Source organism: Acanthisitta chloris, unplaced genomic scaffold (genome assembly GCF_000695815.1).
Source record: "Acanthisitta chloris isolate BGI_N310 unplaced genomic scaffold, ASM69581v1 scaffold6832, whole genome shotgun sequence".
In the NCBI taxonomy this organism is placed as follows: domain Eukaryota; kingdom Metazoa; phylum Chordata; class Aves; order Passeriformes; family Acanthisittidae; genus Acanthisitta; species Acanthisitta chloris.
In genome coordinates this window covers 10178-26121 of record NW_008659824.1, presented here as the reverse complement: position 1 = coordinate 26121, position 15944 = coordinate 10178, and the positions used below count along the sequence as shown (strand labels likewise).

The 15944-nt window shown below is 47.0% G+C and overlaps 1 protein-coding gene across 3 annotated transcripts in view; it reads left to right on the top strand.

Annotated features, from left to right (window-relative positions):
* Window positions 1-15944, top strand: part of LOC103797345 (rab GTPase-activating protein 1-like) — a 61772-nt gene that overhangs the window by 42725 nt on the left and 3103 nt on the right. For 2 of the 3 annotated variants that reach the window (XM_009069553.1, XM_009069554.1), the window contains 3 exons: window positions 5248-5340; window positions 12850-12960; window positions 15300-15404. In XM_009069553.1, coding sequence (XP_009067801.1) covers window positions 5248-5340; window positions 12850-12960; window positions 15300-15404 — 309 coding nt within the window. Of the gene's footprint in view, window positions 1-5247; window positions 5341-9590; window positions 9630-12849; window positions 12961-15299; window positions 15405-15944 lie in introns of those variants that run through there. The other variant, XM_009069555.1, reaches the window with a different exon arrangement.

Here is a 15944-nt window from a genome sequence, read left to right as displayed (position 1 = left end):
CAGGTTTAGATGAATGGAAATCCATCCCAGAGATTAAAATCTGACAAAAGGATCTGCTGTTGGAAGTGATCCAGTGGCACTGACTCTGCCACTGCTGGTTTGAATCACAGGAAGTTGTGCAGGTGCTCTGTAAGTACTGTAACCTGCCTTTCCCTTGTTTTTATCCATTCCTCTGCATGTGCCAGTTGCCATTGAGTGTTTTGGTAATGGACTGATGTGGAGAAATTAAATAACATTCAAGGCTGGTTTCCTTAGCCTCTGGCCAGCATTCAGGTTGGATTTCTGTTATCCTGAGGAGATTGTGTTATACCTGAAGAAATCTTCAGGAGTTCTTACCCCTACAGAGCTGGCAAGGAGCTGACTCTGCCCCTGCAGTGAGGGGATGCTCAGGTGTGCTGGGGTGGAGCTGCTTTGCTGATGTGCAGAGAGCAACAGGAGCTGGAGAGATGCTGCAGCAGGCACTGAGATACACATTCAGCAGTGACTTCTCCAACACAGTGGAAATGGTAAAATAGCATCTGTCAGTCAGGGCTTTTATTGTGCCTCAAACCCAGGGGTGAGATGGTGTTCACTGAGCTTTCTGGTGAGGGTTGTCTGTAGTGTGGTGAAACACTGAACTTCTCTGCTGCATTTCAAACCTGCAGTGAAACAGCCTCTTGTCAGTGAGCCCTTCCCCCCCAGTGTCAGAAGGAGAAATGGGAATTCTCCAGCCTGTGCTTCAGCCTGTGAATCTCCTTTAGGCAGCAGCTGATTCTGGTACCTACATTAACTTTTACAAGTGAATGCTGCAGGTTTTTTTCTCTGCAGACCACCCAGCACAAATAGAAGTCTGTGAGAAACTGGGATTTGCTCTCTGTCCTCTCCAATTTCATGCTTGTGCTGAAGATCCCATTGGAGTTGTTCAGGTTGTCTTGTGTAGTAGCTAACTATGACACCCCCCTGACCCCTAAGCCAAGAGACAAGTTTGCTGTGTCAACATGGTGCTGTGGGGTTTGTTCTTGCTTCATCCTCCCAAAAGAAAAATGAATGGCTTATCTACTTCTGAGTCTTATGTGACAGACATGGCACAGACTTCTTCATGCCTTTTGACAACCACTGGAGTACTGCATACAGTTCTGGTGTCCCCTGCAGAGGAAGGGGACTGAGTTGGTGTCTTCATCTAGTCAGTAGCACTGAGTTGGTTTCTTCATCTACTTCTGTTCCATTAAACCCTTCATTTGGCCTAACAAAGTGTTTAAGCAGAGCTGTGTACCTTAAAATGCAGCTGCTGCTTTCCTTGAGTGTGATGTAGTTGTGTTTTAAATAGGAACTGTTGACTAGACCAAGTTGGTACAACTTCTAGTGTGAAGTAAGACATTGTGTGTGATTGGGAATTTTTGTTCTACCACACTGAGGCAAGAACTAGAGAGGAAAAACTGTTTAAGGATACAGAGATCACAGAGCAGTGGCTGTGTTGTCAGTGTGACGGGACAGTGTGTTTTGGGGGTGGTTCTGCAGTGCTGGATGGAGAAAATAAGTGGGAATCTGGGAAGGAGGCCGTGCTGGGCCTGGCATTGTGGCAGTGCTGGAAATCAAAGTCAGTAATAGGATTTCACTGTGGCTCAGCCTCTGGCTGCCTGCAATATGTTCAGGAAATCGCTTTACGTCTCTGCTCCCATTTCCTTGGCTGTCAGATGAACATAATGATAACTGCCTCCTCGGGCTGCATTAGAGCAATAAAGCATTGGGAGGAAGGAGTCAGAGGTGTGTGATTTATGGATCCAGCAAGGTCAGGCTGAACAGCTAAGGAAATCAGGGAATGAGGGAAGTTCTCCTGGAGCTGAGCGGATGCCGAGGCTCGGCACAGTGCCCACGCTCAGGATTGTCCAGAAAGGTGGAGCAAACCTTTCCAGCCCTGTCTGAACAGAGGCAGCTAAAACCAAAGTATTTTTGTAGGGTTTTTTTTTTCAGAAAGAGGTTTTGCTTGTTGAGTTTTCCCCATGTGGATGTTTTATTGAGATGCTCTGCGTGACTTCTTCCCTATGTACAACTAGTTGTAACATGATTTTATGCTTGAAGACAATAAAAGAAAATGAGTCAATGAGATAAGATATTGAGATAAACAGATGAGCAATGTTTATAAACCATAAGAGTCTCCTAAAGTTGATAACCATCAGTTGGAGCCAATAGACCAAATGGTGCTGAAGGAAGAGAAAATCAATAGTGCAGAAGCTTTTACAGAGAATTTATGAGCACTTTGGTCAGGCTCCCCCCATGAAGACTAAAGCATAGCTAGCACTAAGCACTTACTTATGAAAGGGCTTACTGAGAAGTCCCTTGTTGAATTCACAAACTGTTCCAGGGAATTAAATCAGGGAATATGGAAATGGGCTTTGAAATATTTTTTCCCCATTTATTAGTGTATACTCAGAAGAAAGTGCTGTAATAAATTATCCAACTCCTTTGAGTAATGTGGCTGAACAGACAATAGCAGTGATGCACAGTCCCTGCCAAAGTTCCTAAGCATACCTGGTGCAGTTTCTGTTGCAGGAGATAAATGGATTAGTTTGGACTGGTTGCTGATAGGAATTCCCCCCCAGTCCCTGAAGATGGACCTCCACTGTCTTTAGGTGCTACTACCCAGTTAAGACAAGCACAAATAGATACTAACATGCATCAGTTGAGATGTTCTTTCAAGGAGCATAGAAATTTTCTGTGCCATGGGTGGCTCCTGTTGGGGTGAGCAAGGAAGCTGATCCCACACACAGCCCCAGGGGACCCAGCACTGTCCCACTCACAGCTGTGGGTTAAAATCTAGGAGAGGAAAGAGGACATGTAGATAAGAGCAGGTGGTGGGATGAATTACCAGGTATTAAGAAACATGTGAAGATGAGGAGTTAAACAAAGCAGCTGACCCTTGTTCTCTGCTGCTCATCACAGGGTTTGTGATGTGACATGTTCATATCAATGTCTGGTGTTGTTGGGGCAGATTATTAAGTGCCAAATAGGCTCTGTGCAAGTAAATTCTGCCTCATCAAGAGACAGAGAATGTGAGATGAAGCCAGAGAAGTAAGAATGCCCTGGCAGTGTAAAACAGGTACCGGGAGCTGCTCACTGCTGCCTGTGAGGTCTCTGAGGAGCAGCAGTCACCTCCTGGTGCAGAGGCTCAGCCTGGTCGGGGACAGCAGTGTCACAGTGCTCAGAGAGGTATTTGGGTCTCAGCAGTGCTTTGTGGCCCATTTGCTCTCTCAGTAACAGTTGCTCACATCGTTACCTTTAGGCTGTATTTTGCCTGTATCTCCTGGGTTCTAGAGAGAACCAGGACTTTTGTTCCCAAGCAGCTGAAGCAGATCTGGTGGTTGCTTTCCACTCTTTTCTCCCTATTTGCACACCAAAAAAATCCCTTACATCTCCTGCCCCACGACAAGGGGATTCTTACTGAGGCACTCATGCAGCCACGTGCATAGAGGCTTGTGCCTCTCCCTGTGCAGTGAGACTTAGTTCTTTCATGCACTTTAAAACCTTTAGTGAAAAGCATCCAGAATGAGGAAAATCTTCGGCTGAACACATATCTTCAAAGATACACCTGTGCTGTGCCTTTTTGCCTTGCTGCACCACAGTGTCTCCCTCATATTCATCTTGGTTTCCTGCTGGTTGTGTGTTGGAGCACAAAGCTGCAGAGCAGCACAGATCTGGGTTTGGAGGGTGTCCTCAGAACACCTCAGCCTGGGAGCCTTGGTCTGTCTGGGTGAGAGCCCAGTGAGTGTGGTGGAGGAGGGGATGGATCAGGCGTCGGATGTGTGATGGGTTCGCTTCGCTTGGAACACTATTGTGAAATGATTTCTCCTTCCTGACTACTGAGTAGCCTCAACAGTATCAGGTTGCAGCTCAGACCAAGCTAGCTGGGCTTGAGCTGCCAGTATTGCTCAGCTGAAACATATAAAAACATCTCTGATTCAGTCATTTTCATTTCACAGCATTTTGGATTATTAATTGTCACCAAAGCGAAGTTTTCTTGTATGTTTGCCCAAAATGCTCCATGTTTTTATCCTCACCCTTTTCTCTTTGCTTTCTTTAAGGGGGTTGGTTTCAGGTTCCATCAGTAATTGTGGGAATTGGGGCTGCTTTATTAGTGCTCCCTGTGCTTTGCAGATCATGAGTTTGCTCCCTGTGCCTCTCTCTGCTGCAGCACTGAGCACCTGCTTGGTCCCTTCTGTACTGCAGAGCAGGAAGCACTGGGCTGAAAACCAGGAAAGGGAAAACATCAGTGAAACTACATGGAAACATCTCTCTCTACTCATTGGCAGTAGTTTTTTGCCCTAAGGCAAGGTGACAGTGACATGTCCTCGCACCAGGAGGCAGCTAAACATGATCAATGCAGGCAAGAGGAACAGAGAACTGCACAACAGATCCGGGGAAGGCTGGTGGTACATGGCACTAGGGGATCTCTCCAGCTGCCAGCAGACCTGAGGAATGCTGCCAGGGGTCTCCAGGGGGAGGTGGGATCACTCCTGGAGAGCTCCATACCCACTGTGGAGGGAAAGCAGGGGATCCCCACGCTTTGTTTCTGAGAACACAGGTTCTGTCTGTGCTGTGTTTGAAGTGGAAGAGGTGTTTTCCCAGGACCAGCCTGGGGCTTGGCCTTTCTGCATGGCTGTTCACCAGATTTGGTTGGGATTTCTCTGAGCTGCCTCACTGTTCCCTGCAGTGTCTCCACCTGTGCCCAGGAGGGGTCTGGTGCCAGAATTCATGAGGGCACTGGTTACAGGCTGTAATTCCAACATTAATACTCTCTCAGCAATAAAAACCATTACTTGCCTCTCCCCCAGGGAATTGTCCAGGCTTTTTTGTATGAGCACTCCTTTCTTCTCATCTCGTTTCTAACAGTTGTCTTGCTCAGGCATTGTTTTGGTGAATCATACATATCAAAGTGTGTTTTCCTCTTCCCTGGTCTCCCACTCCTGTTGTTCATGGCTTTTTTCTTCTGGTTACTCCCGTTAAAATGTCTCTAGTTCGCTCTTGCTTCCCTTTAAGTGCTGGAATAATTAGCAGCAGCAGGCACAGAGAGGTTGCAGTGGATGTGAGCTGTACTGGTGAGTGTTTGACACGGCTTGCTGAGTAGGGAAGGGGAGGGCAGCAGGGACAGACTTTACTCAGCAGCAGCTTTCCACCTCTTCCTCAGTTTCCTGTCTGCAAGAAGAGCTTTCAGGCAGCCTTTCCCGTGTTCCTCTCACCTTTCAATGCATGTTTCCCAAATCTGTTCCACAGGTGCCAACGAAAAAGCTGAAGAAATATGAGAGAGAGTACCAAACCATGCGAGAGAGTCAGCTGCAGCAGGAAGATCCTATGGACAGATATAAGGTAGGGAGATGCTATTTGGGAACCTGTTTCCTTGGAGAATCCTATGGGGAGTGCTGCAGTGGCTAAGCAGAGGTGTGTGTACCACACTCACCTCCCTGGGACATGTTGGTGCAGACCCTAGGGAAGCAAAGTGGCAGGTGAAACTCATCTCCTTTTTGAACAAGCACATTTGGACTTAGTGGGTTTTCTTTCACTCCCCAGGAATATTTCACTCACAATTTGTAACTCTCAAGACATCTGCAAGTAGCCACATATAATATTTGTCTTCTTTCAGTTTATATGTTTGTAGGTAACTCTCCTGCTGTTGCCCTTTTACGGGAGATCTTCATGAGCCGCAGAAACAAAGGGTGATTGATTCTCAGCTACAGACACAGAAAGGAGAAAACACACATTGCTCTAGCACCAGCTGTGTGCAGTGGCATCCACAGAGACTTTGGAAGATGAACTCTTCCTTGGCTGATACAATCCTTGTGATTCATTTCTGTTTATACCAAGCATTGCAATATTTGTTAAGATAATGCCTAGCACGGTGGGACCCAGAGCTCTCCTGGGTCCCTCTGGGCACTGCTGCAGCAGAATTCCTAGCAATGGGTATCCTGCTTTAAAGCAGCAGAGGAATAAAGGTTCAGTTGTTCCTGTGATAGCTCAATAGTTCACCAAAAGAAGAATAGTTGTTTAATTTTGATCAGCTTTGCGTATCTCTCCAATGTATTTGCTTCCATTGTCACAGCCACATTCTGTTGCCATAGATTTTGTGTGCTGGAGGCTCTGCCTCTGGGCATGGACTTCACTGAGTGCTCAGGCTCTGGTTATTGCTCACCCTGCTTTGAACAGTTCAGTTTTCTCTAGGTGAAGCTGCCAGAGATGAAGCACTTTGCTGCCCACTGCCCAGGAGAGCTGGGAACTGACATTGCTTCCATATCCCTGTCCTGTTAGCCTGCTGTTCTTCATTGTGCCTTGATAGTTAAATGACATTGCAGTTGGTACAGAGTCTGCCAGGAGTGTGGAGTGGGTGCAACAGGTTTGCATGGTTTTCTGTGTTCAGAAATCCGAAGGATGGAAATCTGTAGTGAGAGACTGTGCCTTAACTCATAAAGATGACAAGGTAGACTTACAGGTACAGAGAAAGTCAAACTGACCTTTTTTTTAAATATCTGTGAAAAGTTATATTTTAAGTGGTTTTTTTTTTTTGCTGTCAAAGGATGTAGATTTTATGGTCTGTGGGAGCTGGGACTGCTGTAGCAGTCAAGAGCCAATAGCAAGTATGACCTGTTTAGAAAAAACACAACTTGCTGCTGATTAACTTCTAAGTGTTTTTCCAGTGGTTCACTTATGGTACTGTGGAATTAAAATAGTGCTTGGAAAACAAACAAGGGTTCTTTGAAGCTCTGTGGAAGCATATTAACCAGTTAATCCTGGGTGATGGATGGTGAAGAACATTATCCCAAGCTGCAAATCAGGATATAGAAGTGACTCCTTGGCCACTGTTTCTGTGAGCCACTGTCACAGTCAAGATCACAGCCCAGAGGTTTGGCTGGTGCTTCTGAAACTCACTGGATTTTTTATTAAGCTGGATTTTGTCTGATCCTCTTAGCAGTGCTGTGCTTGGAGAGTCCCTGTCCATGGTTAGTGGCACATTAAGTTCTAAGTTCGGACACATTCCTCAGTTGATGGAAAAATGCTTAGAAGTGTTCTTTGTTCCTTGTCTTGCTTGTTGATTTTATTCTTGTGTGAAGCTGAGCTTGGTAGGAACTGACATTTCAGGAGTGTTTCCAGAGTGCAGCAAGAAGCACCATCTGTGTGGATCCTCACAGGCAGCAAGTGCAGCGCCAGCCTTGGTCTTTCCTGTCCCCTCAGTGAGCACTGCAGCCCCTGTGAGCAGAGACACATTCCATTTGGGCAGCACTGGGGTGGGCTTTGCCCTGTCAGGCTTGGGGTGGGAGCACAGTGCTGCCATCAGCTCCTGCTCCAAACGTTTTACAGGTTCTCTTCCCAGAACAAAGCCAGGAGTGTGTTTGCTGCCCAGGAAGGAGGTGTTTGTTGGAGTGGAGATCCTCCTGTAGGTCCAGAAGGAAATGAGCTTTCAGTCTGTTGACAGTTTGCAGTTAGAGTTGTTAGAGGTTTTGTAGTTTAGTTTTCCTTGCCGGCAGGGATTTGTGAGGAGCACAGAGACGTTGGCACTGGTGAGCTGCAGCAGTGAGGGATGTCTGAGTGAGACACCTCCCTGTGCCCTGGGGAGGACAGGCTTGGTGTGTTGAGAGGGAGGTGGGTGGGTTTGCAGCATCTGGCTCACCCTGGTGTTTGCCTGACCTGCTGAGTTCGTGTGTGACACACCAGGCTCCTGCCCAGCTCACATTTTACAGATTGTGGTTTGCCTGACCCACAGAGCAGGATTAGAGTGCCACAATTTTTGCTGTTTGTTTCCTTTTGTATTTACAAGTATTACTTAGGAAAAGTGTAAGTTTTTATGGACACCTTTTCACTTTATTTTCCATTTCTTATACTAAATTATCATATTTTTGTCAGATTTTTAAAAGGTGCCAAAGAGGGAAATATGCTCGAAATTGCTGTTTGTCCTCGAATTTCATGACTTTTAGTTAAAATGAATTACAAGTGGCCTATAAAAACCAGGAAGAAACATGAGTTTATGTGCAGATAAATAGTAATATAGTTCAGAGTGATATTTTTCTAAATAGTATGGGGTTTTGTTTTCCTGTGTTTGAGAACAGCTCATGTAACAGGGTTTGACTTGATGAGAAGTTGCCAGAATTGAGCTTGGGACTTGGTTTAAAGTCAAGAGGCTGTTGACAAAGGAGTTCTGCCATCAGCCCCTGGTTGTGCCCACAGCTCTGTTCTGAGGGGAGAAATGTCTCTTCCTCTGTGGACCTTGTGCAACAGAGAAGTTGTGTGTCTGAATAAATGTGTGATTTGGACATAACAGCCCTTTTGTGTGTTTGAAGTGGAAGCAAAAATTAATACCAAGTCATGGAAACTGAGTGTTAACCATCCTGAGGAAGAACATGATGACTCTCCATGTGGGACATGGTGGTTTCTAACAGTCCAGTGTGCTGGGCACTTGGGGAATGTTTCTTCAGAGTCACCAGACTGAAAACAACCACCTCCAGCAGCCTCTGTGTGGCTTCCCATGAGAGGCTTTCCTGGAGAGTGTGCTGGAAAAGCCTTTTGGGTTTCTAGATGGAGGTTCACAGGGTGTTTGTTCAGAGCTCCTGCATGATCAAGAGCTCTTCCCATTGGGCTTACAAAGAGCTCAGGTTGCTCACATCCAGCACAGTGAATTGTAACCAGTGTTTTCATCCCACCACTGAGGATCTGTTTGTGCCCAAAGATCTGGGGTTTGGGTGTGTCGTGGTTTCATCCCAACCAGCAACTCAGTCCCCACCTGCAGCATGGCAGAGAATCAGCAGAGAACAAGTGGGAAAACTTGTGGGTTGAGATGGAGACAGTCCAGTAGGTAAAGCAAAAGCTGTGTGCTCAGGCAGAGCAAGGAATTCATCCTCCCCTTCCCAGGGCAGGTGTCCAGCCATCCCCAGGACAGCATGACAAGGACTTGGAAAGACAAATGACATCCTCCAAATGTCCCCAATTCTTCCCCCTTCCCAGCTTCACATGCTGAGCAGGATGCCATGTGGTGTGGAACATCCCTGGGGTCAGCTGTCCTGGCTGAGTCCCCTCCCACCTCCCTGTGCCCCCCCAGCTGGTGGGGAGGGACGAGGAGCAGAAAAGGCTGTGATCTGTTACTGCTGAGCAGCACTTAGACAAACATCTCCATCCTCTCAGCACTGTTTGCAGCACAAACCCAAAACACAGGCCCGTGCTAACCTCTGAGGAGCAAATTAACTCTTCTGCCAGCCAAACCCAGCACAGGGTGTTGCTCGTCAGACACGGAATTGCTTAACGAGGTGGTGACTCGTTCCACCCCACTTGAGTACATCACAGAGAGGATGCATCATCGTCTCTAATTTCCTCAGGAATTGCTCCGTGGTGCTGGGCGGAAGGAGCAGAGGGTGGAGTTGTAGCCTTTCAGTCTTCTGGGCTGAGGCTTCCCTTGCTGCTTTCAAACTTGCTCTCTTCTTTCCATCCAGCGTGTGATGGAAGCTGGAGAATATCCTCTCTAAAACTCAGAACCAAAATGCACTGAAGAATCAGCAACTTCTTTTTTTTTTTGTTTTGTTTTGTTGTTGTTGGTATTAAAAGCTATTTTATATCCTGTTTTCACTGTCTTTACACCAATGGTTGAAAGCAGTATTGGGTCTGTGACTGTACAGGAGGTAAGTTGATTTGTGTTTGTGTGTATCAGCAGTGTTTGTCCTCTTGGAAATGCAGTATCCTCCTTTTAACAGCTAACCCCAGGGTTCACCACCTGCCTTTTGGAACCAGAAGGAGCAATTTGGGAACGAGGGACCTGTTACTTTACTGACTGTAGAAACTAGCAGTGCTGAGGAGAGGGAAATGGTTGTCATAGTCAGTAAATTGCCAGCGGTGTTGGAGAAGAGCAGGAAGCTGTTTGTTTACACCAGGGACAACCAGCAGGTCGGACTAGTTGGCTCATGCAGGTTCCAGAGTGCTGTCTGCGATGAGTCCTGTAAGGAACCAGCTCCATCTGGTGAACTTCATGCCATTGTGAGTGTATTTCAGGAAACCCTGACCCAGTGGAAACAGTTTGCTAACATAAAAAGTGCTGTTTGTTTGCTCTTTCAGTCTTTACTGTGTCACGTTAGGTTCTATTTAGGCTAAAGCAGTCCAAGAGTTTCCTCCTGAGGAAGGAGGCACTTTGTCACTGCTGGGTCTGGAGGGAGGAGCTGGGAAAGACAAACCATCTAATCAGGCAGACTGCCCTGGGTGGAGGGAGAGTTAAGAGTGGCCCTGAGAGAGCTCTCAGCTGGACATTAGCTGTGTGGTGAACGAGCTGAAAACATCTCTTGGCTATTGACTGCATGCCCAAGGTAAGAGATCTCTAACTTCTTACCAACATGCCATGTAATTCCTGGCTTAAGAGGAGGATAATGCATTTCCAACCACGGAGCTTGCTTACCCACTTGTCTGTGAATGCAAAGCAGGAGCTCTCAGCTTCACACTGTGCAGCTTGCTTTGCAGGCACTGAAGCTTTTGGCAAAGGCATAGAAAAAAATGTTAAAGCAAACTGGGTTGGTTTGGGAAAGTCTTGAGAATTTGCTGATTTCTCTGTCTGAGAAACATCCCTGTGAAAGGTATTGGCTCCAGGTTTTAGGTGAAGTCTGCTCTGACAACTGCTCATTGGCAGAGCTGTGTCTATGGAAATTACCATTCCTGAGATGGTCTGAACAAAACTCAGGGATTAAGACATGTTGGGGATGATGACTGATGACTGCAACTTGGGTTTTATCCTTTAAAGATTATATTAGCCTTAGAAAAGAATATTGCTATGAAAAATTCCCTGTCCCAAACAGGCTACAGTGCAGTTAAAGCCAGAAAGATCCCCAAAGTCGTGCACCTTCTAGCAGTGGTTGCTTTAACTGTGCTAAGACAGAAGTGTTTTACTTATAGTTTCTGTATGAAACAAGTTATGCAAAGTACAATCTTTTGGAAAGGAAACAAACTCGCTTTCCTGTACAGGGCAGTGCCTGGTCTCGTTGCACAATGGGGTCACATTAAGGAGAGAGAATTTACAGAGGTTCTGCTTCCTGCCACAGGGGAAGTTCCCACACAGAAGGGACATTTTTTAGCATCCTCTCAGGGCTCTACTTGTCCTGTTTTTGTTGAGACAAGTGTGCAAAATCTGCTTGTAACAGAACTGAAAACTGCAGTTTCATGGTGGGGAGTTTGAAAAGGAAAAAACATCTGAGCATAGCTGGTGAGCAGGAGGAAGTGAGGGCAGGAGAGTATGTGACAGGGGAAGTTCCCACACAGAAGGGACATTTTTTAGCATCCTCTCAGGGCTCTACTTGTCCTGTTTTTGTTGAGACAAGTGTGCAAAATCTGCTTGTAACAGAACTGAAAACTGCAGTTTCATGGTGGGGAGTTTGAAAAGGAAAAAACATCTGAGCATAGCTGGTGAGCAGGAGGAAGTGAGGGCAGGAGAGTATGTGCTAATGGAACACACTTTGCTTTCATTCACTGAGCAACTCTGGGAAATCTTTTTGCTGTCTTAAGGGCTGATATCTATTGACTTTGCTGTTCTGTCTTGGAGAACATGACTTACCTTCCAAGTGAGCACAGATGCTTTTGAAATCTCAGCATGTAGGTTATTGTTCCTCCACCTCTGAGCTCTCACATCAATGTGGTGTTTCCCCTTGAATTTCCACGGGGCACAGATTCCCTTTGCAGCCTGTTTTGGTGTGAAAGGTGCACAGCCATTGTGGGACTGAAGGCCAGCACAGCTTTTTCTCTTAAAATCCCTTGGAGGAGAGCACCTCTGTCTGTCCCACCTGGCTGTGCTCCTCTGAAATGAGGATGTGCCTTTGATGCTCAACCCCTGGAAGTCTTTTGAATATTGTTCTGCTTCTCAGCCCTAGAAGAACAGTCATTGAAACTGATTTTTGAAAGACATGAGTTACTACTGTGCATTCTCCTGTGTGCTTCCCTTCTGTGGTCAGTGCTCCGTGGAGTCACTTGTGCCTCTCTGGAGTGGAGGGCAGTGCAGTGAGGTCCTGCAGCCTCCAGTTTGTGTTCCAGCCACTGCCCACCAGCAGGTCCTGGGGGTGTGCTCAGGGGTGAGGTCCTCTTTCCACCTGGCACTTACTTCCAGCAGGTTTCGTGTAGAGCACATGTTGCTGTCACTGTGTGGGAGTTGGAGAAGGGCACAAATGGCCATACAGGGTTGCCCAGGGAGGTGGTGGAGTCACCAGTCCTGGAGGTGTTTTCAGAGGTGTCTGGAGCTGGGCACTGGAGGATATGGTTTAGGGGTTACAGCAGTAACAGGGTAAGGGTTGGACTTGATCTTGGAGATCTCCTCCAGCCTCGATGGTTCTGAGATCTATGAGCTGTAGAGGGTTCCCTGCTAAATGCTGGTCCCAGGGGAGATGGGAAGTTGGCACTACATCAGGTACAAAATGGGCTGTTTTGGTGGATCCCTGCAGATGGAATTTTGTGGAATGGAGCAGGACAGCTTTCTACTTCCAACTGCAAACTGTTGTTATGAGGAATTCTTGACTGGTCTCTGCTCACTGCTGCTGGGTGGGATTTTGTCTGCTGAATGTAGACAACAAGCAGGAAACCAAATGCTTTTGTGGAGAGGGTTGTGTTTCCTTCGGACAGGGAAACACTCCAGTCGGTGTCACTGAGGTGACACAAACCCTTGGGATGTGAGTGGAGTAGCTGCATTTGCACTGCTGGCTTGACTCAGTGCTGCTCCCAGAGCAGCAGTCCTGCCTCAATGTGCCTTCTCCGTGTTCTGTGCACACAATACACTCACTCACTGCACTCGCCGTGTTCTGTGCACACAATACACTCACTGCACTCGAATGTTGATAAGGATTAACTTCCTCCCATGGTTGTTTTCTCTTTCCGCAGAGGGAGAACCGCAGGCTGCAAGAAGCAAGCATGAGGCTGGAGCAGGAGAACGACGACCTTGCCCATGAGCTTGTAACAAGCAAAATTGCCTTACGGAATGACCTGGACCAGGTAATGCTGGCAGAGATGGGACCCAGCTCAGGCTTTGCAGCGCCACTTTTAGGAGCTTTATCCTCAAGACAAAGCAGGAACACAACGTTAAAAGGGCAGTTATTTGTGCCTTTGTTTTCCTGACAGCCTCACTCCTGGCTGCAGCGTGCAGCTGGAGGCATTGGGTGGTGTTTGGCCAACACTCACTGCACCTTCTCTGTGGGGATTGTTCAGAAAATATAAGCCATAACCTCTGAGCAGATACCACAGAATGGGCATTTCCTTGAAAAAGGTGTCACATACTCCTTGAAAGGCTAATTTCCAGGGGAGTTGCCTTGCAGAGTATCTGTGTGTCTGTTTTTTATGGCCGTTTTAGTGCAGCCAGCAAAAGTCAGAGATAATGAAGTGGCACCAAAAATTAGCAGGGCTGGTGGGTGTTTGTTGATAGAAAGGCTCTGGGTTGTTGGTTGGTAACTACTTTTGTTCCCCCTGAAGACTGGAATGTGGAGGGCAGCAGCAGTCAGACCCTTCACCTCAGAGATGATGTTCAGAGAGCTACACATTCAGCTCTCTCTGGAGTGTTTTATGTGGTACTGATAACTGCCCTAACAGCTATTGTTAAGGTGCTAAATACAGGAGGGCCAAACTCCACCACACCTCGGGATTAGTCCCTTGCTAATCACTCATTAGTCCCTTGCCCAGCGAGGGCTGTAGTGCCTTTTATAATGCAATTTTTTTTGCTGCTGGAGCCTCTGAGTTGGATTTCCCATAGGTATTTGACTTTCTTTATCTAACCTCAGAACTGTAAACATCACTGCCCACAGCTGTGCAGGTTGTGTTTCTGTTTAGGCTCTGCTGGTTTGGATCCCTGGGATTCTGAAGCTGTGAGCTGTCTGGGTGAGCAGAGCCAGGCAGAGATGTGCTCTGCACGGTGGAGTGAGCAGTCTCCTCTGGAGGGCAGGAGCAATGTGCTGAGGTGCTCTGTTTTCCCTGGGAATAGTTCTGAAGCAGCTTTATGTCTGCTCCTGCCAGTGCTTATTTTTATCTCATGCCAAGGCTGCCAAGCACATACCTGTGCCAGTCCCATTCCTTGCTCTCCTGCCCTTCCCAGTCTCTCTGTAGACAAGACTGGCTCCATGAAGTTCTCCCACACCAACTTCCAGTCCCAGGCACTGACAGCAAAGCTTTGTGCTACTGCACTCCTCATCTGCAAGGACAAGGGGTACCACACCACTGTGGGTGCTTGGAGAGCCTGGAATGAGCACATGAAAGGAGGAGAGATCTGTAGTTCCTTCAAAGCATATTTTAAACAGGTCTTTCATCAAAAATATCCTTGTAATCCCTGAGTGCTTTTGTTCTAAATGTCAATCTCATCGATTTTCCAGTCCTGCACTGCTTGTTTTCCTTTCTCCCATGCAGCAATCCTCAATCCATCTCTCCAGCCATGGCCATGGTGGAGCTGGTTCTGCTGCCCACAGCTGCCACTAACACCCTCATTGATAATTACACTGGGGCAGAAAGATAAGCTGGTACCACCAGCAGTGCTGGAAAACCAAACTGCAGCTCAGAGCCAAGTTCTGTACTGTTCCTTGTTGTTTCCAGTGCCCTTTTCCCTCAGTGCTGTTTGACCACAACTGTTGCCTGTCCTGGCACTGGGTACTGAACGGGAGGAGTGAGGAGATCAGTGTGTGTGGGGAAGGCAACAGAACATAGCCAGACCCTGAGAAACACATTCCTCTCCTGGTGGTGGGTGAGGACAGTGCTCACAGAACCAAAGCATTCCCAGTCACCATAACCTCAGCCCTTCCAAGGAAGGAGAAGATTCATATTCTCCAGAACACACACATCATCAAGTTTCTCCATGTAATACTTATTTGCATTGATAAACCATTTTGTCTGGTGGTTCTGTTTTGTCTCTTGCACTTGTCTCTGCCCTCACACTTTGTAAGGTACAGTGCAGACACTTAAGGTTTTTACAGTTACCTATTTTCCCTGCTCACAGATTGAAAAATGGGATGAGCCATCTGAAGGAGGCTAGGTCAGGCTGCCCTCACATAGATGAACACTGATCCCAACAAAAATGCTCTGTGCATCGTTGTTTGCATCGGGACAGAATCTCTGTGCCTGTGTGCCATCTGGGCGTAGGGAAACGCTTGGCCAAAGGGTCCTTTGGCACAGTTGTGAACTAATTTAGGAAATGGCTACCTGAGAAGGGAATTTCCTATAAAAAACAGGTTGTGTGAGGCATTAGGGGGCAGGAGAAGGCAGTGGTAGAGCCTGAATCTGCATTAGTTCTGCAGTACCAATGGATTTGTATGGGCACAGATAACATCTGATTTACCCAGTGTCTCTGGTTCTAGGCTGAAGACAAAGCAGATGTTCTGAACAAGGAACTTCTCCTGACCAAACAGAAGCTGGTGGAGACTGAGGAGGAGAAACGGAAGCAGGAAGAGGAAACTGCTCAGGTAAGGCATTCTCCAGCTTCTCCCATTTAGCTGGGAAATGCCAGCAAAGGGATATATATGCACAACAGCCTGGATGTGCTACAGTTGTGGAAAGGATTTTGTCTTCAAAATGCAGCTGCAATTAAAAATTTATAGTGCCAGAGTTATTTTTTATTTCAAAATGTGATTTGAGTTCAGTTTTCCGTAGCTCATCCCCTTCCCAGTACTGTAATTGTCCCTGGTCACTGGTGTGAGCAGTCACACCTAAGCAGATGTGACCAGACCTCTTAGTTATCTAAACGAGGAGTTGTTGCCCTGTAAGAGTGTTCTGGATTCAGCTGCTGAAATAAAACATTCCTGCCTGAAGCTAGAACCAGCAGCAGGACAGGGATGAGGTCTGGGAGAATTTTGCTGACTAGACTTGGCCTCATTTGCAAACTGTTCAGTCTCAGGTTTGTGATCCTACATATCTAACCTGTGTGTGTTTCACAAGTGCCATTTGACAGCAGTGCCTGCAGCAATGAATGGTGATTCCTTGTGTCTGTCTGAGAGGGATTCTCT